The sequence below is a fragment of the Serinus canaria genome, chromosome 1A (assembly GCF_022539315.1).
Source record: "Serinus canaria isolate serCan28SL12 chromosome 1A, serCan2020, whole genome shotgun sequence".
Classification (NCBI taxonomy): domain Eukaryota; kingdom Metazoa; phylum Chordata; class Aves; order Passeriformes; family Fringillidae; genus Serinus; species Serinus canaria.
The window spans coordinates 55,977,154-56,002,512 of record NC_066314.1 but is presented as its reverse complement, the minus strand read 5'-3'; the positions used below and the strand labels follow the sequence as shown (position 1 = coordinate 56,002,512).

The following is a 25,359-nucleotide window of genomic DNA, read 5'->3' as shown; positions in this document are numbered from 1 at the left end:
CCTATCAAAGCATGCATAATTATAAGATGATTTGAATCTTTAGTGAAAGTTGGAAGAATGAATATGGATTTAGGAACTGACTGTATGAATAAACCATTGTTGCACTGAAAATAGTTCTGTCACAACTGAAGTGTGCTTACTAAAGTGAAGGACAGGAAGAATGTCCTTATTCCTGATGAAATTCCTTTCCCTCATTCACTGCCCCTCTGCTACAACTTGGAGAGCAAAGTTTATGCCTTTGGAATGCAGCAGATTGCCCCAAGTGTTATGGGTTTGGATGTTTTTCCTAATTTTTCCCTCTGGGGACAGAATGCATCTGGGGAACCTCTTGCTTCCTTGACAAACTGCACGATTTGATTGCTGGTTCCAGCAAAACATATGCCGTTTATAAGATCAGTGCATTCTTTTTCTCTCTTTAAACAAAAATAAAGTCAATAAAAAGTCTAAGGAAAATGCCAAATTCTCAGGAAGTAAAAACTTCTCCATCCATGTGTGCATGTGTGTGTATGTGCGTGTGTGTGAAGTTTTATAGCTTTGAATAAAGTGACATTTTTATTGCTTCAAGGCATACATATATACATAGGCTTTATTATTTTGGAAGATGGAAGTGTGAAGAAAGAAGCTCTGAAAAAAACCAAACCAAAACAAAAAAGGTAAAAGTGATGTTACACTGAGTAGAAAATATTTGCATTTCATCTGTTTAAAAATAAGCTGTTAAAATGCATTGTGTGGTTGTTCACATGTCAGCCCGGACAAAGGAAGCAAAGATGCCATCTTCCTGGGAAAGCAGGTTCTCAGGAGTATCATATTCCAGAATGTTCCCTCGCTTCATGACGATGACCAGGTCTGCAGTGAGGATGGTGTGAACTCGGTGCTGCCATGAAGGAAAGCAAATAGGTTTTCATTTGAATAATTCTCTTTAATGGGCCTCATGCAAGGCAAACCCCATCAGGGAAAGGCTCTCCTTGTTTACAGCAATATTTGGAATAGATCCTTTTACTTTAACCTGAAGAGGTCTTCAATTACTTTACAGCCTCTGCCACCAAGCCTGAAAATACTTGAACTTCAAGCATGAACTTCATTTTTTGCCATTATGGACAACACAGATGTTGGAATAAATCCTATGGCACCACTGAAATACATCTTCCCCTGTGGGAAATAGGGATGAGAAGCATCCTGCATTGTCAGGTAGCTTGGCATCCTGCTCTGCTCCTTGTTCTCTGCACTTCAGCAGTCTGCTCTCCATCTACCTCAGGGCATTCCTGGGCTATTGCCTTCTATAAATCCCTCTGAGATTTAATTTGAGTGTATCCAGGCAACAGTTTAATCCCATAGGCTACAGGTTTGAAACCAATTTGAGCTTAATTTCAAGGCCATATGAATACAGCCAGTCAGGTATAGATGGGATGAACTCTTTAAAGTGTGATATTTCACTAAAAAGGCTGAAAGTCAGAGATCACTTTATGGGTTGGATTGCCTTGACATGGTAGTTTCAGTGTCAGCTGCATGTCTAAGATTTACATATGATCCACATAAATAGTCATGAAATTAAACAAACCCAGGAACCACACAAGAAACACCTTTTTGCACTGTCCTCTCAGAAGCTGTGCAGTAGAAAGGAAACAGAGTGAAAGGAAACTAAAGAGGTAAAAATAACTACCAAAGAGCCAGAAGTCCTGTGAACAGTGTGGACTGAGAGAGTCTACTTGTGAGTCTTCACCAAAGTGGTGAATAGGCCGTCCTCTTTGAGGAGTAAGTTTGAGGCAGTGTCACATTCAACTAGAAAGCCCTCAGAAAGGACTAGGACAATATTGGCGTCCAAGATGTGAGACACACGATGCTGGAAAAAAGAACAGAAAAACAGGTGGGTGAAGGAAGGATCGGCTGTGAATGAGGAAAGGAAGGAATGAAGTCAGCTCTGTGAGGAAAGCTAAATATTAACATGTGCTGTTTCACTTGAGACACTGACTTTGGAAAGGAAAAGCCAAAGAAAAGTGAGATTCCAGCCAGAAGGACAACAAGCATGGAACTGAAGGACAACAATCTCACCACCAGAATCTTCAGCATTTACACAGGCAAGAATCTTGGAGCACATTGTAAATGAGCTGGGTTAAGTGGCTTGCCTGACACAAACTACTCGATGACAGGCTTGAAATCAGAGTCCAGGAGGCCTGACTGTAATCCCTAACCACTGGACTCCAGATTCCAGACAAGTATTCCAGACAAGGCAAATGAAACAGCTGTTGAAACACATATTTATCTCATGGAAAAAAACCTCTGTTTGTTGACTAATGCTGCTGTCACAGGTGGAAAGATTCTTAATGGTGTCCACCACATGTCTATGCACGTGTATGTATGAACATGTATGGATATAGGGAACTTTTGGGCACCAGAAGAGGCAGGAAAATGGGAAAGAACATTATAAACCCCTAGCTGAAAAGATATTATTTTGGGGGTTAATTCCCATTGATTCTGATGCCTTAAGTTTTAGCTTTCATATATTCCAGATTCTGCACTGCATTAGTGTGTAACTCTGAACTTCATATAAAGTGTTAGCAAGTTCTCTTCACAGTTTAGTCAGACAAAACAATCCTTTTCCAGCCTGAAAAGTGAGGACACTGTTGCAGCTTCAGGCCCCAAAAGTACAAACAATGGCGAATTGAGGAGAGCAGTCTGGGAGGATGGGACTGCATAACCTGAAGCTGTTACTGGACAATTAACCCAAATATCTAAATGGACCAAAACTTATAAAAGTGTGAAAACTCGTGACATGATGTCCATCTTGGGTGGAGCCATGGCCAGGCTCTTGTACTGCTCAAAGTGTATCCTTTGAAGCCCTTTTTATTAAATATCTATCTTACTCTTTAACACTGTCTAGCCTCTGGTAGCCTCTTTAGGCATCAATTCCAGTTTTTAAAACTTTTATTGTAAACCCAGTTTTTTATTCCAAAAGAGAGAAAAGATAACCCAGCTTGAGAAACCACATCAAAAATATTATTAAATCTCAACTCATAAGTTTGTGCTGTGTTTGTAGACACTATACATGCATAGCCTTCAGAGGCAAAATTCAAACTAGATTTTGATGCAACTTTCAGTAATGGTTCAAACCATGCATTTGCTTTCAATTTTTCAGTGAGAATTTTGACAGTGCAGATGCTGAAGTTCCCTGTAAAGTCTTTGTTCAGATCCAAGTGTTTTAGTTTGATAGCAAGACAGCATTTACTGCAAAATTTCAGGTTGATAGTAGGTGTCTGACTTGTTCTGGTATCATGGGAATATTCTGGCCTCGTAGTTTAGTTCTATTTTGTGATGCTTTTAGTTTAGTGGTGTTTAACTGGTGAAGGGCAAGGTTAACTGCCTGAGGAATGAGGACAAAAGAGCTTTTTCCAGTTTAATACTTACCGCTATTGTTACAACGGTGCGGTCGGCAAAGGCAGTCATCACAACCTTCTGCAAGATGTTTTCCTGTCAGAGAAAAAGGCTCACTCCAGTTACTTCATCCTGTTACATTCTAAGTCACATGTTTTTAAGCATATTCCACACTATCTCTTTCTCAGCAGGGAAATGTCACACCTGTGAAAGCAGGGGTTCCTCTAAAGCATTTATCTCATTTTATCCTGAGAAACAAAAACACTGACAGTTTTTTCTGCTACAGAGATCTAACACTTCATGGCTGACACTTAGGGAAGATGCCTTCCTCCTGGTAGAGCTTTAATTAGCTAATTGCTGTACTCACTGTGGCCATGTCAATAGACGCTGTGGCTTCATCCATGATGAGGATGCTGCTCTTGCGGACAAAGGCTCGGGCCAAACAGAAGAGCTGTCTTTGCCCCACACTGAAGTTTTCCCCTCCTTCTGTGACCATGGCATCTGTAATAAAACCAGTTCCTGTGAACATTGCACCTCTGAAATGCTGCCTCTGAGAGCTCTGCTTGTGCACTATTCCAGGGCCAAGCAAAATCCCCATAAAAGCCAATAACCATAACCTTGACTGACGAGTGGGATGGAGGGATACCAAGAAAAATGAGCACAGCCTCTTGGGAAAGGAGAAATATATCACTAAACAAACAGTTGGCACAAATTGTTAGAAAATCTGGTAGGCTGCAGGGTAATATCTTAGTAATATAAAATATACTTAATATGGAAATAAATATGTGAGTTTCCTTCATAAAACGGATCTGAAATGGTAAGAAAAATGCTCTGTTAGAGTTTACAGCCCTTCGTGTAGAGCCAGGTTCTGCTAAAGGAGGTAAAATTGTTCTTTTTTCTCCTTACAAATTATAACCCTGTGATTATAGACTCATAGAATATCCTAAGTTGGAAGGAGCCCACAGGATCACCAAAATCCAACTCCTGGCCCTGTACAGGACAGTCCCAAGAATCACACCGTGATGCTGAGGTGTTGCAGGATTTTTCCACAGTGCATGGGAAACCAGACTATTCTTCAACTTTTCAATAAAAATATTCTCTCTACTATGAAGAGGGTCTGGCACTTCTACATGATGATCCAGAGTGTCAGATGGGATGGATCAGTTTATATGTGTGCATGCATGATTCCATTATTGGCCCATGATCCAGAGATTGGTTCAGACATACCAAGGCCTCCTGGCAATGACTTGACCATGTTCTTCAACTGAGCAATCTCCAGAGCTTCCCAGAGTCTGTCATCAGTGCACTTGCATTCAGGATCCAAATTAAAGCTGAAAAGAAAACCATAACAGGAGTCTTGTTACTGCAATTACTTTCAGGTTTTCTGCAAATTAACACCTTGGCATTGTGTGTCGCTCGGCAGGTTGTGCAGATGGATTGGACTGAGCTAGGAGGGTTCCTTGGCTTTTCCATCTTCCTCTGTCCCCCAGCTCCCATGACAGGCTGTGCAAAGCTGCCTGCCACCCCCTGATGGCATACACCTACCGGATGGAGCCACTGAACAGGATTGGGTCCTGGAGGATGATGGAGAGCCGGGACCGGAGTGTGTGCAGAGGCAGTTTGCTGATGTCTATCCCATCAATCACTATCCTCCCTGTGTCAAACAACACACAGAACACCTGAGGGAATTGCACAAAGCACATGATTCACAGGTAGCAGGTGGAAAGGTGGAACAGCCCCTCTAGGCTGGTCTCTAATGATGGGTCACTGTCTCTGTGAGCTCTCAGCACTGTCAGACACACAGGGAAGGTGAATGTATCTAATTACGCAAGCCAGGATGTCCCAGTTTATTAGTGACACTGCCACCTTGCTCTTTTCCTTTTTCTTCCCTCCGCCCTCCCTTAAAGGAAATTACATGTCCTGCCTTCTGTGTGACTAATGATAGCACCAGAAGGATAATTTATTATGGGTCAATTACAGCCAAACAGAGCAAGAACAAGAGCAACTTACGTTGCTGTGCCTTTCTTTGTTCCCCTTGAATTCAAGAGTTGCTGAAGATATTTCCTTTGAGAAGGAGCACAATTTCTTTTGCATAATACATGCATGTATACTGGAGGTTGGAGATGACAGGGAAGGAATGGGCCAAGGCAAACTGAATGAGGATATGGTAAAGGCTATTTCCATCAAGCACTTCTGCAGTTTTTATGTGGATTACTTCACTTGGCAGCTGCACTCCTCACTGGGATGTACCTAACATTCATTTCATCAGTTCTCTCTCCCAGCAGTGAGAACTTAAGCATGAACTGGCAGGCACATGAATATTCAGAGCTTTGTATGTGTGTCTCTTCTGTCATTCCCATTGTCATGATACTGCATTTTGTACGTTGTTCTCTGTGACCCTTTTCCAGTGGAAGATGTCATTGCCCCCCTGGCTGGACTACTTCTATTATTGTGGTTTTACGCTTTTACTATATATATGGCCAGAAGAATCAAGATTTTATCTGTAAGGTGCAAAGTCCAATTATTTTTATTCTTCAAGAAAATCCAAATCAGGTTATAGGACTTCTGCTTGAGACATTGGTGGTTGCATAAACTTAAGCAATTCCTTTTCTTTACAAACAAGGATATTAGAGTGGGTTAGCAGAAGATGAGGTGGAATAAGGAGGGAAAAAATAATATGGCATGCCTGGGAAATAGGGAAATGCATACTTGATAGAAGCCAGGGTCCTAAGGAAAAGAGATGAGAGAACCTAAGGGAAAAATTAAATTTGAGAGGAGTTGGGAAACTGTGAAAGGATTGAGGGGTGGTCAAGCAAGACACAAGAGAAATGAGAGGTTGTTTGAACATCAGGCAAGAGAAGAGAAACACTAAAGAACAAAGCAAAAGTAGGAAAATAAAATCGAACATATAAAAATTTAGGGAGATAATGAAGACCTAAGGAAGAGCATGAAGGAAATTTTGCCTCTCGTAAAGTTACTAGAAATCTTATTATGTAGCTTTTATTAGAATCAGGACCCCACCCAGAAGTGGATCAGCATGGAGGCCAAATATGGGTCCAGCTGGGACAGGGATGTGCACAAAGACTAAACAGAGCTTGATTAGAAAAGGCTTAGATGTTCCTATTGGGAAAAATCAGGGATACAGGAGAAGCAGACAAAGAAAATATACAGAAAGAAGACTCAAGTAGAAAGAAACTTCAAGCTGGCCATAAGCATGGTTATTATGTCTTTGCAATATTTATATATCCAGGAATCATGGTCATGAATCAGAAGCTAGTTACCATAGACATGTATAGGCACAGAACCACAACAAAAGCAAGTATTAGCTGCATCAGATTCACTTATCCTCCCACATCCTACTGGGCTTTCCCTGGCAAACATTCTGTGCACATTGGCTAAATTAGAAACATGGAAATCTTTGAAATAAAAATATGTCTTTTTAGTGGTTTTCTATATTCCCTCAACATTATACATGTATCTGTGTTATAAATGCTGAAAAGCAGTCCATGCCAATTAGCTGGGACAGGTAAATGCTGCAGGAATGAAAACATAGCAATATATTTCCACCCCTTGAGTCAGATTCTGCTGCAGATGTGGGAAAGCACAATAAAATTTAAAAAAAAAATCAAGGGAATGGACTTGTTGAGTTCTAGTTTCTACTCTGCTAATATTTTGACAGCTATAATAAGTTATTCCAGTTATTCTTTAGGCAAACATTTAGACACCTCAGAGAGTTACATATTTTTTTGTCCTGTCTCATAAATTGCATATTGTTTTCTCAGACCATATGCATTTTTTTTAATTAGAAATATAATCTGTGCACAACATTTCCTGGAAGAACCAAGTGCTATTCACAATAGGGCACTTTGAAGGATCAGGCATAACACTTCTAATCAAATATCTTCTGAGCTGGAGAAACAGGTTATAAACTATCAAAAAGGCTCCTTGCTTCTTCTGAGGCAATAAGGGGGGAGCAGTTGAGGAATGACAACAAATTCCAGGGAAAACTGACCATCAAAAATGTCCACCATTCTGAAGAACGCCAAGGACAGGGAGGACTTGCCACTACCAGTGCGACCACAGATCCCAACCTGCGAAAAATGGAGGATGTTACTTACTCACAGAGTACTTACTCACTTACTCCTTACTTACAACTGCAATTATTTTGAGAAAGATGCACTGGATTGTGCTACTGGTGAGAAGAAAGGTCCTTCCCAAAGGCAGGTGGCACACCAGGGAAAACACAAAACAGCACAGTGAGCATGCCCCCCTTTTCTATCCCTCATCACAAGGACTTGTCTCAGGAGCATTTCAGCATTTTGACATTGATGCCAATGACACTCTATGCTGAAATGTGAGATACTCTTGTGTTTTTACACAGTTCAGTCTGATGTCCTTCTAATTTATCTGCCATTTAGACTTATTTTTATGCAAGGAAAATGGACTTGGAAAGACATGGGATAGCCAGAAGAAAAATTGCTCCCAGCCAAGAATAAGCTTTTATCAGTGTAAATTTTTGATCTGTGCCCAGGGACCTCAGAGAGGACTGTATATATCTGACAATGCAAGTTGCTAATCTTGTTCTTCTGGCACTTCAGAAAGGAAAGCTCAGTAATGAAGGATCTGCACCAGAATGAGGATGATGGGAAATTGCTGGACATAGTACCTTTTGTCCTGGTTTGATATAGGCCTTCACATGCTTCAGAACAGGCTTCAGGTTGTTTTCATAGCGAACACACAAATTTTCAATCTTGATTTCCCCCTCCTGGGGCCAATCTTTGGGGACTTGAGAGGGATCTGAAATAGTTACAGGAAAACAAACTGAAATGAGTGCTGCCAGAGGGTCACCCTTTACAACAGTCACCTTTCCCCTTCTCTCCTGCCTGGGCACCTTCCTTTAAGCCACTGGAGATATAGAACTCCAGTTCCTTGCCAAGGGGAGGCTGAGCTGGGAACTGCCTGGCAGGCACTTGGCTTCCAGATCTCCACATGTAGGGAAAGAGGACAGACACTGAAGTGTCTCTTGGCACTGCAAGAGGGAGAAGCCAAAGGAGCAGAGAATGCAGTGTCAGGGCAGTGTTAGGGTGGCCTTGGGTCAGTGACCGGCACAGGAAGGGCAGCCTGAGGAAGGAAGTTGTTACTGCCACACAGCTTGAGCTGTTGACATTATCACAGCTCTTGTTTCATCCTGATTTGTGAATACACAGCAGGTTTTGTCTCTGGACTAAGGAGCTTGGCTTTCCAGGGAAGCTTCTTGACCTATGAGCCATTTCTTGCACTTCAGCAGCTTCTGAAATAGGAATCAAGGCCAATTTGAAGTGTGTGGGGCACAAATTCCAATGTGCAGCTCAAAGAAGAGTTGCTAAGGTCTGCTTGCCAACGTGGCCCTATCTTTAGTCCCCATCTGCTAGAAAGATCAGAGATTTTGAAGCACGTGACATTTTGAATTTTTATCCTTATTTTTGTTTTCTAAATAACTTACATGGATGTTTTGCTCATCTCGTCTATAACTGTGGTATTTTTGATTGTACTACAGAGTTCTGCTCTGTCTCCCTGGCATTTGATAGGATTTTTTTTCATGTTGACTAACATGAACAACATATTTTCATAGCTTCTCTTGGCTATCCTTGTCACTCACACCAGTGGCAGTTCCTACACCTCAGTGAGAACAGATTTTGGCCAGAGAGGTGTGTACATTTTGCATGACCAAGTCTACCCTTCTTTCACATTACCATGTAAAGCCCCAAAAAGATTAAGAGCAAGACCTAGGTAGCCTTCGTAGTTCTCTGACTCCATGTTCAGGAAGCTGTGTACTTTTTTCACTGCACCCATCTGCACTTCCAGATCAGCCAGATTCCTCACCACCCAGTTCAGGTAGTTGGTTATCTGCATCACAAAATGAAAACAAGGACAGGGTTCAGCCTTATTTCTGTTCATCTACCCATCTGGAAATAAAGGTTGGATACATTTGTGAAAATCCTTGGCCTGACTCAACACAGTGGGTCTCTTTAACATGGCAGCAGATCAAGACAGTGCAACAGCATCAACTCATTAAGAAGCCAGTCATACTCCAACACAATTAGCCCTAAGACAGAAATTTCATGCTTGGTATTCTCATCCTTGTTTTTTGAAGGATAAGTATGGAAAAGTTGTACATAAACTCTGACTGATTGAGGGAATCTCTTGTTTTCAACATCTAATAATCAGCACTGAAAGGTGACTTCTTTAAGCACACAAACACAGAAAAAAAAATCAAAATTGAAAGTGCTGTTTGGAAATATTTTCTATTATGTATATTCTAATCTTTCAAAAACTGCAATTAAAGAATAAGAAAGTTCACTATTTGCAAATATATTGAAAAGATTTTATGATCATTTCATTTCTACATATTTCGATAATCCATTTCTCTCTGTGGAAAATATGAGAAGTTTTTAGCACAGAAATACATGAGGGAGAAAAGTGTTATCAGTTCAGCAATATTTCCTTCCTGGTTTTTATTCTCATATGTAACAAAAAGGATTTTATCAATAGTTAAATCAATAGTAAAGGTATTACTTTTAGTAGATAGTAGTTTATTATTAGTTCTCTAACAATACTCAGTAGCTTTGAAAAACTCTTTTCTAGGCAGGATTTACTGTTTAAGGCTGAAAATTGTAAATCTGTTTCCTAAGTCTGTATTTAGGTGCTTCTGTAAAAAAGAAGAACTGATCTTATTAGGGAGATTTGACTGCCAAGAATCTTTAAAACTTGAGATATTTTATGTACCTGAATGAAGTTTTAGAAACTTAAAAATAAAAACCCCCTCTGCACAAACGTATTCAGAGAAAGGCTGTGCCTTTTTTTCTGGTGAGTGCCAAATAAGGACTTTATTAAGAATAAATCATCCAGGCTGACTTCTTTACCACTAACCTAATATTGATGCAGTAATCAAACAGTAAATAATTTTCAATGAGATTCAGCAAAAATTGTGGTTAATTTAGAGGACTTGGCTGCTTGCTTTATCCTTAAGATAGAGTTCTTGATGGGGTATTCTCTCTTTTATGTTCAGATACCTGCTTATTTGGTGTCCAGCTTTTAAGTTAGGAAGTTACAGAAATGGGAAATTTTGCAGATAAGCAAAACACTGTGGAACTGCTGCTTGCAATGGCAGGCAGCTATCCTAGATCTGGCAGATTTGATAACACAACCTGGCACCCAAAACTCTGCCCTTGACCTCAGGCTTCATCACAGTTGTGCAAAGGAGCTGGCAGTGTTTATAAAAGAGGAGAGAATAAATTCAGGATATCCACTGTAAGCACAACCTCAGTACAAACTGTTTGTTCTCATCTAGGTCCAAATATCAGCCCTCTCTCAGCTGCAAAGAATAATTATTAAAAAAAAAAAAAACAAAAAACCAAGCTATGCCAGGCGAGACAGGTAATGATCCAGCTGCCTTCAAAAGTTCATCAGGGACAGGTGATCACTTGGTGCCTAAAGCTCTTCTTCAACTGTTGTGCCAGACTTCAGCACATGCCTATTTCACACCAATGAACTGTTTGCAAACACAGGCTAAAAACAAAGAAGCCAAGGATGATGCAGACATCCTGGCGCTTCCAGATCCCTGCTAATGAAGCAGCATTACCAGGAATGTTTTCAGAGTGAAGCTGAAGCCCTGGGACTGATTTTCAGTTGTTGACAGATTCTCACACTGTTGCAACAGCAGCACAGAGGGGATCTAAGGTCTCCCTAAGGCAGCTGCTGAGAATTTTGGTTGTGGCCATGGGCTCACCAGCACTTACATGTAAAGCCAGATCTCAGGGTTAGACCCACACCTTTATCCCTTCCTCACAGCAGTGCTTCAAAGCAGACAGATTTTTGCTATTGACAGTCATGGTTTCAAAAGTTCTTCCTGCCCCTATCATCATCCTTCCTTTGTCCCCACTTTCATGGTTCATTCAGTAATATTTTGTCCCAACTCTCGTGCTTAATTCATAAACACTTCTACTCTCGGTGGTGATTGTCATTCACTCTGTGCTCATGAATACTCAGCCTCTCTTGCAGCCAGGTTCCTTAAAATACTGTTCCTACTCCTCACTGCTAATGGCAGCGGCAGAATGAACCAGCTACTGGACCACTGCAACCTTGTCATCCCTAAGTCCATCTCCTCTGCATGCCTACTCCTAGCTGGCATGATGAAACATGCCCATGAGTGTCCCAGTCCCCAAATCCATTCATAATTGCATGGACAATCTTGGGCATCTGAGTAATTTCCCTCCATGGGCAAAACTGATAATTCTGTTTCTTCAGCAATTATTTTACTTGGTCTTTGGATAAGATTACCAGATCCTGGTGGGTTTTGCCATGTAGAGGTGGAAACAGCACTGTGTTGTATAAAACAGAGTGCACAGCCGGTCCTCTTACGCATTTTTAATTTTCCTGCTCCACTTGGGAGCACACAGGGCCTGGGAATGGTTGTGTTTTTTTAATTGGCTCATAAAACCTGAAGCAAGTCCAAGTTGCCCTGAACTCTCTCAACTTTGGCTTGAGTCCATTATTTGCAGGATTCTTTTTTTTCAAGATTAAGAAGGCTGGGAGATGACAGTGTACACATAAAAATATTATAAAATTAATGTGTTGGGCTGGAAATTCTTACACTTGGCCTTGGCACGTACCGTCAGAGCATACAGGAGACCCAGCCCCACGAACCCCGAGTGTGGCCCTTCGGTGATGGAAGTGACAGCAGCAGTCAGGACAATACAAGCCCCCAGATAATCCTGGAAGGAGAGAAAGGGGGACAAAAAGGAAAAAATGCAGCAACCAGAACATTTCTTTACCTGTGGAGCAGTTCTGCTTTACCAAGAATTATTTATATAATGACACCTAGCCCTTAATTATGGTTTCTTTTTTTTCCCTGGAAGAGGTCATGGTTTTGATGCCCAAACTGAAATACTCAAAGCAACTTGCTGAACACTAATGAAATAGGTGAGTAATTGCTGCAAATTCATTTGGGCTAGGGCATCCCATGGTGTCAATCCCAAAAAGAGCAGGGATCAAAAATTCTAATAAGTATATTTAAAAAAAATAATGAGAAGGATATAAGAGTGACACCCCTAATTCTCCCAACTAAAACAAATTAATTCCACTCTCTCCACTCTCCTTCAGGTCTTCTCACCTACGGGTCTGCCTCCTCAAAAAAGGAAGTATCACTGACTTCACAAAGCCCAGGAAGGCTTTTGGTAGGATCTATACAGATCATGCAAATGTTTTATTGGCAGAAGCTTTGCAGGAACTTGAACCCATTTTCTTGATGTTTACCTCAGGTTTGAAGTATATGCCATATGTCATCTTGTGGAGTCAAGGTGTTGATTAATGGGATATAGCTGGTATTCCCACTCTCCCACTGCTTCTTGCATTACATTTACTTTGGATCACATTTTCCATTCATTTTTCTCCTCCTGTCTGTTAATACAGTGTCAGGAATCTTTCCTTCTGAGATTTGAAATGAGGACTGCCTAGTTCATCTGTCTAAAAAATGATGAGCAGAATACAGACTCAAATTTTAGGGAAGAATGGATTCAAACTGACAGAGCGGGGAGTTAGATTTGCTGAGGAAGAAATTCTTCCCTGTGAGGGTGGTGAGGCCCTGGCACAGGCTGACCAGAGAGGCTGTGGCTGCCTCATCCAGGCTGGATGAGGAACTGAGAAACCTGGCATAGTGGAAGGTGTCCCTGCCCATGACAGGGGTTGGAACTGGATGGGCATTAAGGTCCCTCCCAGCCCAAATTATTCTGTGACTCTGAGATTCTGTGACTCACACCTATGGAGCATAATGGTCTTGAGTCTCCACCACCTGCTAGGACAGGACTTAACATCTGCTATTAAATCCCATGAACTTTTTGGTTGTTGTAGTACCACTGTGCCATTAGGCAGAGCTAGATGAACTATTCCTTGGCAAGACCACATTATTTCTAATGCTCTGATGAGAAAAGTGTATTCTTGGACCAAATTCATTCTGCATGTACGCAAGTCTAAGACTGTGAGACATTAACAGGCTTCTTCCAAGATTGGCTGTTGCTCTATTATTTATCTGTCTTAGATTTGGAAGCAATTTCAGCTGATCTTGGATGCTGTAAGAAGCTGGAAGCTTCGAGCACAAGGGAAAGCTTTGCATCATAAAAAATGGAGAATAACTTCATTGCTCCAACAGGAAAAGAAGGTGAGTATACAGCCTTTGATGTGAGGATTAACCATGCCTGTTGCTATTTATGTCCAGCAGAATCAGGTCACTGCTCTGTTTATTCACTGCTCTTTCTGTTTCAGATGAATAAGGGAATCACAGCTACTTTGCTTGCCTCTTCTTGCCTTGTAGATCAGGAACGTCCCTCACAGAGAGCCCCCACAAAACCCAGGAGCCTATGTCACCGTCAGTGGCTGTGTTGTGCCCTGCAGTAATTTCCTTTCTGGAGTCTGGTTCGGCTATCTTTCATGATATCAAACAATAAAATCACAAAGAGTATGGCCCTGCAAGGGTTTAGTTTACAGTCGTGGGTTTAACCAAGCTGCTGGAGAGATACTTCAAGACCTGGGAGATCAGTGTGCCTAAAACACATCTGGCAGAAGGATGGCACATTTCATAAAGCCACTGAAAAGCCACGTTCGGCCTTGAAAGCAGTTCCTGCTGTGGCAGGTCTGTGGATGCTGCACAGTAGTAGAGAAAGTCTTGTTTGAAGTTATGTAAATGTTTGTTCTTGCACTCCCTTCAGATGCTAGACAGCACAGCAGCAGAAGATGAAGCAGACTTGTCTTTTCTTACTCCTGGCCAAGAAAGCTGAAAAAACCTCTGGGTTTAACATAACAATCCTGATCTATTTTAAGGAACTGTGTGTATAATCTCCTCACGAGATTAATACTCGTTATTATCTTCTCTGCATCAGGCAAAGTCTCTGTTTGCTTCCAAGGTTTCAAAACCATGGCTGGGACAAAACTGAACATACCGTCCTGACCTCCAGCCATCTGTTGGCAGCTGACAGAAATAAGTAGGCAATGTTGTTCGTGTCCGTCAGCTCCAGCATACGTTGTTTAAATCTGGCTTCATGCCTGCCGAGACCAAAGTTGTTACATTACAACACATTACGCACTCACACACAAAAGGGTGAAGCATTTACGCTGCTCTGCCTTCCCTCCCCCCAGCCCAAAAGTTTTTGTTGAAGTTTGGCTTAAAAGCTCTTCCCTAAAAACACAAATCTGCTGCCACAGCTCCTCATAGCAAGAGCAACACGTGGAGTCGGGATTTGTTTGACAAGCAATTCTGTTGGGCTAGGGTTTGGGCCAGAGATTGTCCAGTCAAAGAAATTATAATGCCAAGGTGCTGGGACAGGTTTTGTTTCCCAGAGCTGATCCACCTTTTATAACTGTGGATTGTAGTCTACTCCTCCCATAGGTGAGTGCTGCTGTGGTCCCTCAGCTTCTCCTCACAGGCCACTAGCAAGGGCAGAGGGCTCACCTGTCAGCTTAAGTCTGATTTCAGAAGTTAGATGGCCAGCTGCAGGGCTCTTTGACAGGGGTGACATCCCTAAAGTTTCAGCTAACATGGACATAGACTGATCTGTAAATCAAACTTTTCAGCTACTCAGCTCAGCTATTTTCTCAGCCAGTCACACTTTGCCTAAACAACTGGGAAAGTACAATCAAGGAAAGCTATAGATCACCTCTAAATTAGAAAAATGAGTGGTGTTACCTCCACTGCCACTTGTTCCTCTCTCCCCCACACAATGCCCATCACATTTGAAAACCAGTGCAAGGATGCCAGAGCGCTGAAGAGCTGAGGTACTTTTGGGAGGGCAGGGGGAAATCTCTGTTGGTGCTAGTGTATTAAATTCATGTTGCCTTGCACAGTCAGATGGAAACCATTTTGTCTGAAATCATATTCTATTGTCTGGTGAATACCCTCACTTGATTAAACCAGCTGAACGTCAGTCAGCAGCTCAGTGTCTGTTTTATCTTCCATTTCAAAGTCTCAGGGCCCTGATGTGAAAATATCTCTAATGTCTGTTCTTCCAGAAATTTCCTTTTTTTCCCCTGCTATTTCCTGCTGATATTTTATTTCCCTCTGCACAGCTTGTAAACATGACAAGCAACCTGCCCAGAAGAACTGGTAACAGTAATGATGAGATGCAGGGAGGAATAAGGACTACCCTGCTCATCTTCTTTCCTGGCAGCAAAATTCCTGCTCTCCTAATGGAAAATCTGACACACTCAATCTGTGTTTTCATCCACATTCATCTCATCTTCTGGGCACTTTCAGACTTTTATCCTGTCAGATGACGAACAGCAAAGGTCACTGAGATTGCTCTCTGATCCAACTGTACTGCTTTGTGGTAAGTTATGTGAGGAGCCACTCAGTTTTATCCTGGAACATACTGAACCCAAACTGCAGAGAATGACTAACAGCACCAGCAGTAAATAGAAACTTGCAGACAAAAAAATGCAGGAGACTTCAGGTTTGGTGGGCAGTGGAGCACAGGCAGAGAAATGAAATGGCTTCGATTAGCACCAGAAATCCTGAAAAACTCAATTGTTGTGGTGCCCTCAGGTGCCTTTTGCTCTCTGCCATCCAAGCCCACATTACCTTTTTGTGAGGCAAAAAAGAGTTGAACCTCTCAGAAAGTGCTAAGCTCCTTCATCTTCCTCAGGAGATAACCTCAGGTTCATAACCTTCCTCAGGTGATGAAAGGGCACTCTGAACCTCTTGAGAAGTACTCAGTGTGCATCAGCATCAGGCCCTAATGGTGCCTTCTGTATCAACACATCATTCTCTTGGTAAAGCTAGTTAAAGCATTTCCTATTGACCACTGGCTCACGCCTCTACAACACAACAGTGTTTTTACTTGTTCTTCCACAGGCCTCACTGCAACACTCTGTGCTAATAGCTGTCCTAAAGTCCAGCTTCATGTGAGGAAACAGCCTTAAGCTGATCAAATAGGTGTGGAAATGTCATTTTAGTGGGATCTGCTCTGGTTTGCAATTCTGCATAGTGCGGAATAGGTGCAAGGTGCACTTACTGGGAAAAAACCTCAAGCTGGCACTTTGACAGTCATCGCCATAATGGAGTGAACATAGGAGAGTATGGCCTATATTTCAGGTAATAGAGAGAAAATGTATGCGTGGAAAGCTGGCAAAACTCTCTGGATCTTACGGAATTGATTTCTCAGTTTTGATTAACAAAGGGAGGTTTTACAACATTAAAATCAAGTTCTGTTCTGCTGCAGTTTTTTCTTGGAAACTCTCTCAAGTTGCACACAGCCTTTCAGTTGGAGAGTGCCATAATGATGTCTCCTTGCTTGGGTAGTGGGTTAAACACAGAACTGATTCAGGGACACTTGGATATAGCAGGGGGTTTGAAGGGACAGTGCCTCTGCCTGCTTGGCAAAATAGAGCTTCCTGCTGTTCAAGTTAAAGGCATGGTTAAAATAGACTCATTAAAAATTTAAATGTCATATCCTAAAAATGTAATTATCTTTAATTCAGTGGAACACCAATACATGTGTTACTGAAAAGATGCAAAATGTTTAAGAGGCAAAGCAATAGGAAAAAATATCTATTCTCTTTTTTCTAAATAGCTTAATAAAGTTCTTCAACAGTTTGCCCTCAGATATGCTCCAAGGAAGCTGAACAAGCTGGTCTGACCCTCAGGCCTCCCTCTAATAATTTGTTTTATAAATTTTACCCGAATGCTCTGATGGTGGTAAGGCCTTCAGCTGTCTCAGAGAAGTGACACAGCAGAGGGAGCTGGGTGCTGTCATCAAGTTCCTGGAGGTCCCTGGGAGTACAAAAAACAACAGATGCCCATTACAATGAAAATATTTCTGTCTGTAGAAATTTTGCTGCTCAGAAGACAAGAACAGACATTTTATGTACTGCACATATTCTTTTCAGGATCACACAAAATTTCTATAGTACAGAAAGACACTGGCATGGGAATATAACATTCCTTTTTTTTTGCCACAGAAACCTTTGAATCATCTCCCTGCTGCCCTCTCCATCTGCTTTTGGTCACTTTAGGCTTCTATTTGCCCCCCAGGGATAATGACATTATCATGTCTCTCCTGGATAAAAACCTGCTATCCATTTTAGACAGATCCTCCACGTTTTATTCTCACAGATTCTGATATATTAATAAAATTAAATTAAATTCAAACCCATTAATTTGAAACTTTATAGCATGTTATTTGTGACTCTTATGTCAGGTATATAATAGGGTCTGTGTATCAGGAAGTTTAGATATTTTATGACAACAGCTGGCCTAACAAAAAAAGTTGTATTCCACATAAACCTGGCCTCATTTTCCATATCTGGAAGTACCACAACATGCTGAAAGCAAAATATTTCAAATGATAGCAGATCTTACTTTTGTGCTAATATTGGTTGTAGCAGAGACAGCACTGACAGAGAAATAATATGAGTGATAAATTTCCCTAATTACTCAGTAATGGCACTTCCAAGACCCGCATGGAGCATCAATATTTAAGTCAAAAACGTTCCAGTCTTTTAAAAGACTGTGTGGAACATCTGTTTGGAACATTTTCCAAACCACAGAAAAAAATAACATCTTTCTGTAACACTCTGCCATTGGCATAGTAGCCAGTTGTACAAACAGAAGAAAGTCCAGCTCATTAGAGATTAAAATTTGTTATCAAAATCCTACAAATTTTGCCCACTGTATTAGATAGGTTAGGAGAAACAACTGCTCGATTTTGCTGAATGCTGCAGTGTGCAGAACTGAATTTGCTGCTGATGTTTTGATGATAAATATCTTTCAAATTTATGATGGAAAATATACAGAAGTTTTTGAAAGATGTAATGGAAAATACAACAAAGAGTCAAAGTGCTGCAAGAAATACTGTAAATATTTGCATTTCTAAAAATTAGTGAGGCTTATATGCCTGCAGAGGACTTCATGCAAGTGAGTTACAAATACTGGATGAAGCTATTCCTTCATCCTACATTTCCAAAGACTAATTTTTAGGGAAATAAATTGGATGTTTTCATTTCTATTGTCCATCAAAAGAATACAAGTCACATTTCAAGTGATTTAAAAGAGTTTAATTTAACAGAATAGCTTGAGAGTGAAAACCAGGTCTCCTGATTTGTCAGCCACCTTGAGATCTGGTGTACTGCACATACAGCTTCATTTTGGAGATTTGGTGGGCAAGAACAAGGTTTCTGAAAAATCTCAGAGAAGATAAGTAACTTATTTCAGATTTAAACATTTCTGCTTTGTGAATTCTGATTACAGAGTTTTCTTCTAAATAAATCTTGGAAGATTCTGGCTGATAACAAAAGACTAAGGGATTGAATTTAAGAAAAAACTTCAAATGGCTTCCTGAAGATGTTTTATGACATTATAGAATAAATTTAGCATCAGAAGCATGACTGTCATTTTGCAGAAAAAACTGGAGCCTTTACACCTGGCCAGGCCATCCTGAATATGGAACACTCTAGAGTGGAAATGACTTTCTGTGGAGCTTTTTTCCCCAAAATGAAGGAAAAGACATGATTGATGTTAATCCAGGGAATTATTTTCTATTCTCTACTAATACTCAAATGTCAAGGAGGAGTTTTGACCAGGTGCAAGCTCAGCTGATTAACAAACTTCATGTTCATCTCACTCTAGAGCCAAAAAAACGCATTCAGTTGGTGTTATTTCCCCAATACCCCATTTATAGCCAAGTCAGTTGGAAATATTCCCCAGTGCATGTCTCAAACTCATGCCTCAGGATCAAAAGCAGGATGCCATAGCCATTTCCCCCTTTTTTAGTGCCTACAACCTCACATTCCATGACAGTTCTTATGTACAATATTTCATGGATGAAACTTTCAGGATGGTCTGTTAATACGTACTTGGAAGCAACCCTGAAGTATTTCTGGATGAAATAAAATGCTATGCCCAGGGGCACAAGGGCCACAAGGAACCATGGAGTGGCATAGGAGATCATGCCAATGGCTGACAGGCACAGCAAGGTGGATCTGGTCAGAGACTCCAGTGTGGGAGGGATGTGCTAGAGGGAAATGAAAAACATCCATGAAGAAAAAATCCCTGGTAGCACCACTATACACCTTTTCCTATCAGAAAAGTGAATTAATACCACTAGGTACTCCTTGATATTCTCCTAATATCAGGAGTCTTTCTATTTCTGTGGGTCTCTTAGCCAAATGTACAGGAGTTAAAAAATTAGTCAGTAGATTTTTGTTTTTCTAAAGGTCAGAGTTTCAAAGATCATGGGGAAATAGGAGCCATTTCCACCTCATTTATATATCAGGCAAGGAAGAGAAAATTGTTCTTGATATGCCAGATATTTAGGCAAGTAGAATACTCTGTCTCAGAGTGTCATAATTTTTTATTCCATATTCCCATCAACCTTACATTCAGGATTATTGTTCATCCAAAAATTTTAATGCACAGTCATAGTGAAAGCTGTTCCTCTCCCTGAATGCTCTAAATCCAAAAGTTCTGCCAGCCATGGTGGAACATTTATTTGTCACACCTACTCCCATATATCCAAAGTTGTTATAATCTACTGTGTTTTCTGTTTCAAGTCCAAAATCTGATGTTTTCTTAATCCAGATCTTCCAACAGAATCAACCACTCTTCATATGAAGAAATTAAGAGCCACCACCTCCCATTATGTTTATTTTAAAGGTTACTTGCCCTCATTACTACAAATGTGTGTTTTTTGAGTGTCCCTATTATCATTTCCAGAGCCTGGTTTTGCTATGCCTTTCTCTACTGAATATTTTAGCACATCATCTTATTCAGATCTACATGAAAATTTGCAGAGTCAGGATAATAGAACAGAATATATTGCTACATCTACCTGATCAATGATATTTGTATCAGCAGAGAAGCGATTCAGAATTAGCCCCAGCGGAGTCATGTCAAAGAACCTGTTGGACAAATTAAAACCAAAAAGTAACCTGTAGAGGAATTCCGGGTTTGGATTTAAAGTCCAGTCAGACAGAACACAGAGATGTGTACAGCCATTGTCTAAAACCAAGCAATAAATATCAATAACATACCAGATCATCTTATCTGCATCTTGACTGTCTAAATGCTTCTTTTGGCACTTTCCCCTGAGAAAATTTGTCTCCTCTTCCACAAACCTGCTGTCTTATGTCCTGATCTTTCCTTCTTGCTCCATCAGGATTTAAGATCCCTTCCAAAGATCACAGCCTGTTCTTGGCTGCTGCTCAACCTCCTTCTAATGGGCACTAACCCCAGATGTTTCATGGAAACACTGTGATAAATTTATTTATTATTCAGTCATCCTTTGGCCATTCTGCTGCCTGTGAAACCCTGGGTATTGAGCACAGAAGTAGCCTTGGTGCCCACATGGTTTGACACCATGGCCATTGCTCAGAGCTGGAGCTAGGTGCTCTGGAGCCTGAACCGCCCTCAGAGATGTCCTTGAGCCCCCAGGCCTGAAGGGGTGCCAGCTTTCTGAAACATTTCAGCCAGATAAAAAGCAGGGGCAAAATTTCACATGTTCTCTCATGGAATGTTTTCCCCCCATGGTTATCTCACTAATTATTTTCCCTGTTTGAGGCCTTGAAGGTCAAATTCAAGAACTTTTCCTAGGAGTACCCTTGCAGCTACAAAGAGGACATGTTTTGATCATGTAGTTTTCCAGGGACATCATTTTTGCTGTACCTGATTGGTCCGAGGATGATCTTGTTGAGGAGATTGTGGTGCAGGTTCTTGGCTGCTGTAAGGCCCATCCACTCCACAGTCAGGGATGTGATGAGGCAAAGGACAATCCCAGCTCCGGAGAGGATGCTGAAGACAGCTACATGATAAGTCTAATGGAATGACAAATATATCAATCCTAGAAATAAACACCCCACTTTTCCTTTCTGCTAAGAAGTTCCCAAGGTACTATATTATATCTCTTGTATTACATAATTATATATCATCTTTGGGAAATAAAAGAAATATGATGGAACTGCAGTGATGAAACTGCAATTCATTATGTCCACATAATTAGAAGTTCTGGCAGGTCTAAGATCCCTCACTCTATTCTACCCCTCAAGACCCTGAAATGTGAAGACTGATTATGTGAACAAAAAGAAAGAATTGTTAGCCAAAAAACTTAGGGAAACCAAGTAGAACCTCTCAAGAATTAAGGCATTTGAGAGGTGTTGGAAAGTTCCACTTTAGTAAGTTCAAGCATTATGAAATTCACAGAGCAAATCCTAAACTGACCTGCCAGGGTTATAGCACATTTAAGCCCTCTGAAAGTCTAGTAAGTGGATTCCATGAGATATTGTACTTGAGTCAAATTTACAGCTATAAGCAGATTGTACTTAAGCAGAACAATTGAAGACTTCCATTATTTTATTTTCTGGCAGGACACTACTTGACAGGCAGTACTTAGGAAAGTGGGGTCATTGACTTAGAAGACCAGTTGTAAAATCCAGATGGAAAAGTTTAGTATAAGGCTCCTTACTTTGAAAGGTCAATTATTTTTCTACCCTCAAATATTCTTCTGTTTCTGTTCTGAATGGTCAAAAATATTTATAAAATTTGAATTGCCTTATTTTAACATCAAGAATCCATTTATCCTATATAATAATCTACCTGTCATTTCAATTCAGCTGGCTTCTAGATGAACAGCAAAAAATTACTTTAGAACATGTTCTTTTTCATTTCTTTCCCTGTAAGGCTCCAATATCTGGCTCACCTTCTCTGTGCTCTTATCCTCATCAGCACTCCTGGCTTCGTTTGTATTGTCCATGGATGTCCACGTAGCAAGCCAGTAATCTATGGCCACAATAACTGAGTGTTTCAACAGCTTGGAGAAAATCATCAGAAAGAGCAAGAAAAATCCTCCAGAGGTTAGATATCTCCAACAGGTTTTCCATGGCATCTTTGTCCTGAGCCTCAAGACAGTTGACATGTTATCATCTTCATCTTCTTCCTCTTCCTCCTCTGTGACTCAGACATTTGATCAAGTTAGCATGGATTCAATAATAACTATACCTTGTTTTATTGGATTTGTTGGGCTTTTTTCTCTTCTGCTTTGAATTTAAATTTTAAAATCAAAATTCAATTTTTCATTTAAGAACAGCAAACACTTCAGATATATTTTCATAAGACTTCCCCTGTGCTCTTTAGCTATTTTATAGTTTGCCAGTCTTTGACTTGTCAGTTTTGTTAAGAAAAAGTTTCTATAAACCAAGTCTTCAGTACTTATTATTTAGAGCAGAGACCAGGCCTTTCCCAACCTGATCATCAGCTTTTATTATACAGTCAGAAGAGCAATTTGGAAGATTTTAGAAAACCCTCCAAACCTTGCCATCCAGACTCTTCATCATCTGCTTGCATGAAAAAGTTCAATTTTCCCTTCAGTCAATAGTACTAAAATGATAATTGATCACATGCATTGAAACACAAATGGTGGAAGACTTCTGCTATGGAAAACATATATTTCAGAGGTGTATAAACATGAAATTTAATTTGTTTTATCCCAGATAATAAGATCACAGCCCTACAGAAGGGAAATTTCCCCAAGGAAAGGAAATGTTCATACGCTCTCAACAGCTCCCTCATTTTTTTTTCTTTACAATTATTAATGTTGTTGTATTTCTATCTCATCCCTCAATAACTCCAGGCACTGTGAGTTAGCAAAGACATTAACTTGTTTTGATACATCCTTATCTCTGCATGATGCTTAGGGAAATATATGGAGAATCCCTTGAACAAGTCCTGTTGTAAACAGGTCAAAATGTTGGACTTTCCACTATTATTATCAAGTGTCATCAACAGAGTTACACTTTGTTGCTAAGAACTGCCAGCTATTAAAGTGGAAAGGCAATGAAAAATGGTATTAAATAAAGTGAAACTGTAAAACAAACCTTCGTCTTCATCTTCCAGTTGTGACTTGGATTCTCTGGGGTACATGGCCCTTCTAAGGGTTTTTCTCTCAAGAGTCGTCTGGTCAGCTTCCATATCCTGAAATAATTAGGTTATCATTATTATTATTATTATTATTTATTAATAATAGATTTTATTCATTTGAGAGATCATTTATTAATTTGAAAGCTTAGCTGTCCAACAATTGTACTTGCAGTAATCTTCCAACAATTGTAGTAGTACTTGCAGTAATCTCAAAGGGACTTTATGTCGCAGTGAGGGAAGTTGGGACACTCAATATGAGAATTAGCAAGTTTTGTTTATTGATTAGAGCATCAGACATTTAAGCACAACACGTAATAAGTTCATGCATATTCTGTAAGCTAAGCAGTCTATTAGTTATTCTTACTTCCTCATTCTTTACAACTTACATCTCTCTTTTCTCATGCTCTGCTCTCAGCTACATCATCTTGTTATCAGATTACAGCTATACTCAAGGCCACTGTGGCCTTGCAAGTTCAGGGACTCAGATTAGCTGAGTTTAGTACTTTTTCGTAGCTATCATCTCTCCACAACTTTATATGGATCATTTAACTTACAGAATGAAAAAAAACAGTATTTTTCAATTTAAATTTCAGAGAATTCAGCTTTGCCCACTTCTTTCCCTCTCTCTGCCATTCTTTCATTCCCTATCTTCTGGAATGGTAAAAAACATTGTCTTTAAAGAATCCTAAATGTTCATGGCAATAACAGAATAAAAGCATAAGAGGAAGTTTCTGGGTCCAACCCTTGCCCCACCAAAGGATCAGTTATGCACCACATTTCCAAGGGTTTCTTGGCTAAGATGTGCTTACAAACCATCCATGATGGATATAACATACACTTCCTGGACAATCTATTTCAGCCCCTAAAACTCCTTACAGGTCATGTGGTTTTGCCCTAAAGTCAAGTTGAAAAAGTGCTTCAGACGTGGTTTGGGTTTCTTTGAAATTGAATGATAAATATTTCTTTGCAGAAAAGTCATCCTTGCCTAAATGCTCTATTTACCTTTTCCAACTCTTGATCTTGGCGATTCATCAGAGTTTTCCAGTGTTCATATAGCTCAACATCCTTGTTTTGGATGTCCTTTAGTGTCCCTTCTCTAAGCACCATTCCATCCTTCATTGCTATGATCTAAGGGAGAAAGCACCCAGCACTCAACAACACAGATACCATAATCACTGACCTGGATCCTACAAGACATGTCTCACCATTAGTGACAATACCATTATGCAAATTTCTGTCTTTATTTTATTGAATATTTTATTAATAACTTCTTAAGCTTGCTGGCACAGCTCATAAACTGAAACTTGTATAAGTCCTGCTTTCCTGCACATGTGAAAAGCATTGAAAAGAAGGGACAGACAGTTGCAATTAAAACAAAATTCTCCAGACCTTTTAATGAAAAGAAAAACCTGTACTTAAATAATGTCAAAATAAAATAGTTCTTCTGCTATAAAATCTGTGTTAGTTAAAGTGGCAGTTAGCCACATGGCATATGGAATTAAGTAGGGACTGTACTGCAGAGAAAAGCAATAATCCCATTAAATGTTATGGTGTTAACTTCAGGAATTGCCAAGACTGCTTGGAGTAGCAAGCCTCTGAATAAAATTTCAACTCTTCTAGGAATTTTTCAATTTTTCAATAGCATCCTGATGGCTGCTTCTGGCAATCATCCTTAGCAAATTTTCCCCTGGTACCTCTTCTCTTACCCAGTCAGCATGTGGCAGATATTGTAATTTATGTGTCACCAGAACAAGAGTCCTCTTGTCTTCTTGCAGAAACTTCAAAATCCCTTCCTGCATTAAGTGATCACTTAAGTGAATGTCCAGTGCAGAGAATGGGTCATCCTGCAACCATATCAAATTGAAAAATCTTAGAACAGGATACAGAAGTGAGGTTTATTCCTAAAATAGTATTTTTAAAATAGGAAGCATCTGTCTTTACTGATGTTTCATCTCTCTCTAGTGACTAGGAGCCAGCCAGAGAGCTGTGCTCCAGTGAGCTGGAATCCACTGCTCTTCAGTTCACAGCAATGGACTGAGTTTCATTTCTTGTGTCTG

At 40.3% G+C, this 25,359-nt stretch overlaps 1 protein-coding gene across 13 annotated transcripts in view; it reads right to left on the bottom strand.

Moving 5' to 3' along the window:
* ABCC9 (ATP binding cassette subfamily C member 9) overlaps positions 1–25,359 on the bottom strand; it is a 72,398-nt gene continuing 47,039 nt past the window's right edge. For 10 of the 13 annotated variants that reach the window (XM_030237966.2, XM_018918571.3, XM_018918578.3 and 7 more), the window contains 18 exons: positions 25,009–25,146; positions 24,305–24,430; positions 23,260–23,356; positions 22,086–22,333; positions 21,056–21,204; positions 20,223–20,292; positions 19,249–19,406; positions 17,075–17,167; positions 14,343–14,445; positions 12,021–12,122; positions 9,135–9,255; positions 8,036–8,166; positions 7,382–7,460; positions 4,915–5,023; positions 4,597–4,700; positions 3,737–3,870; positions 3,403–3,465; positions 1–874 (listed from right to left, as the gene is read on the bottom strand). In XM_030237966.2, the coding sequence (XP_030093826.1) occupies positions 737–874; positions 3,403–3,465; positions 3,737–3,870; positions 4,597–4,700; positions 4,915–5,023; positions 7,382–7,460; positions 8,036–8,166; positions 9,135–9,255; positions 12,021–12,122; positions 14,343–14,445; positions 17,075–17,167; positions 19,249–19,406; positions 20,223–20,292; positions 21,056–21,204; positions 22,086–22,333; positions 23,260–23,356; positions 24,305–24,430; positions 25,009–25,146 (2,163 nt within the window). In that variant the 3' untranslated portion in view covers positions 1–736. Of the gene's footprint in view, positions 875–1,660; positions 1,841–3,402; positions 3,466–3,736; positions 3,871–4,596; positions 4,701–4,914; positions 5,024–7,381; positions 7,461–8,035; positions 8,167–9,134; positions 9,256–12,020; positions 12,123–14,342; positions 14,446–17,074; positions 17,168–19,248; positions 19,407–20,222; positions 20,293–21,055; positions 21,205–22,085; positions 22,334–23,259; positions 23,357–24,304; positions 24,431–25,008; positions 25,147–25,359 lie in introns of all 13 variants that reach the window. The other 3 variants (XM_018918577.2, XM_018918579.2, XM_018918581.2) reach the window with 1 other exon arrangement.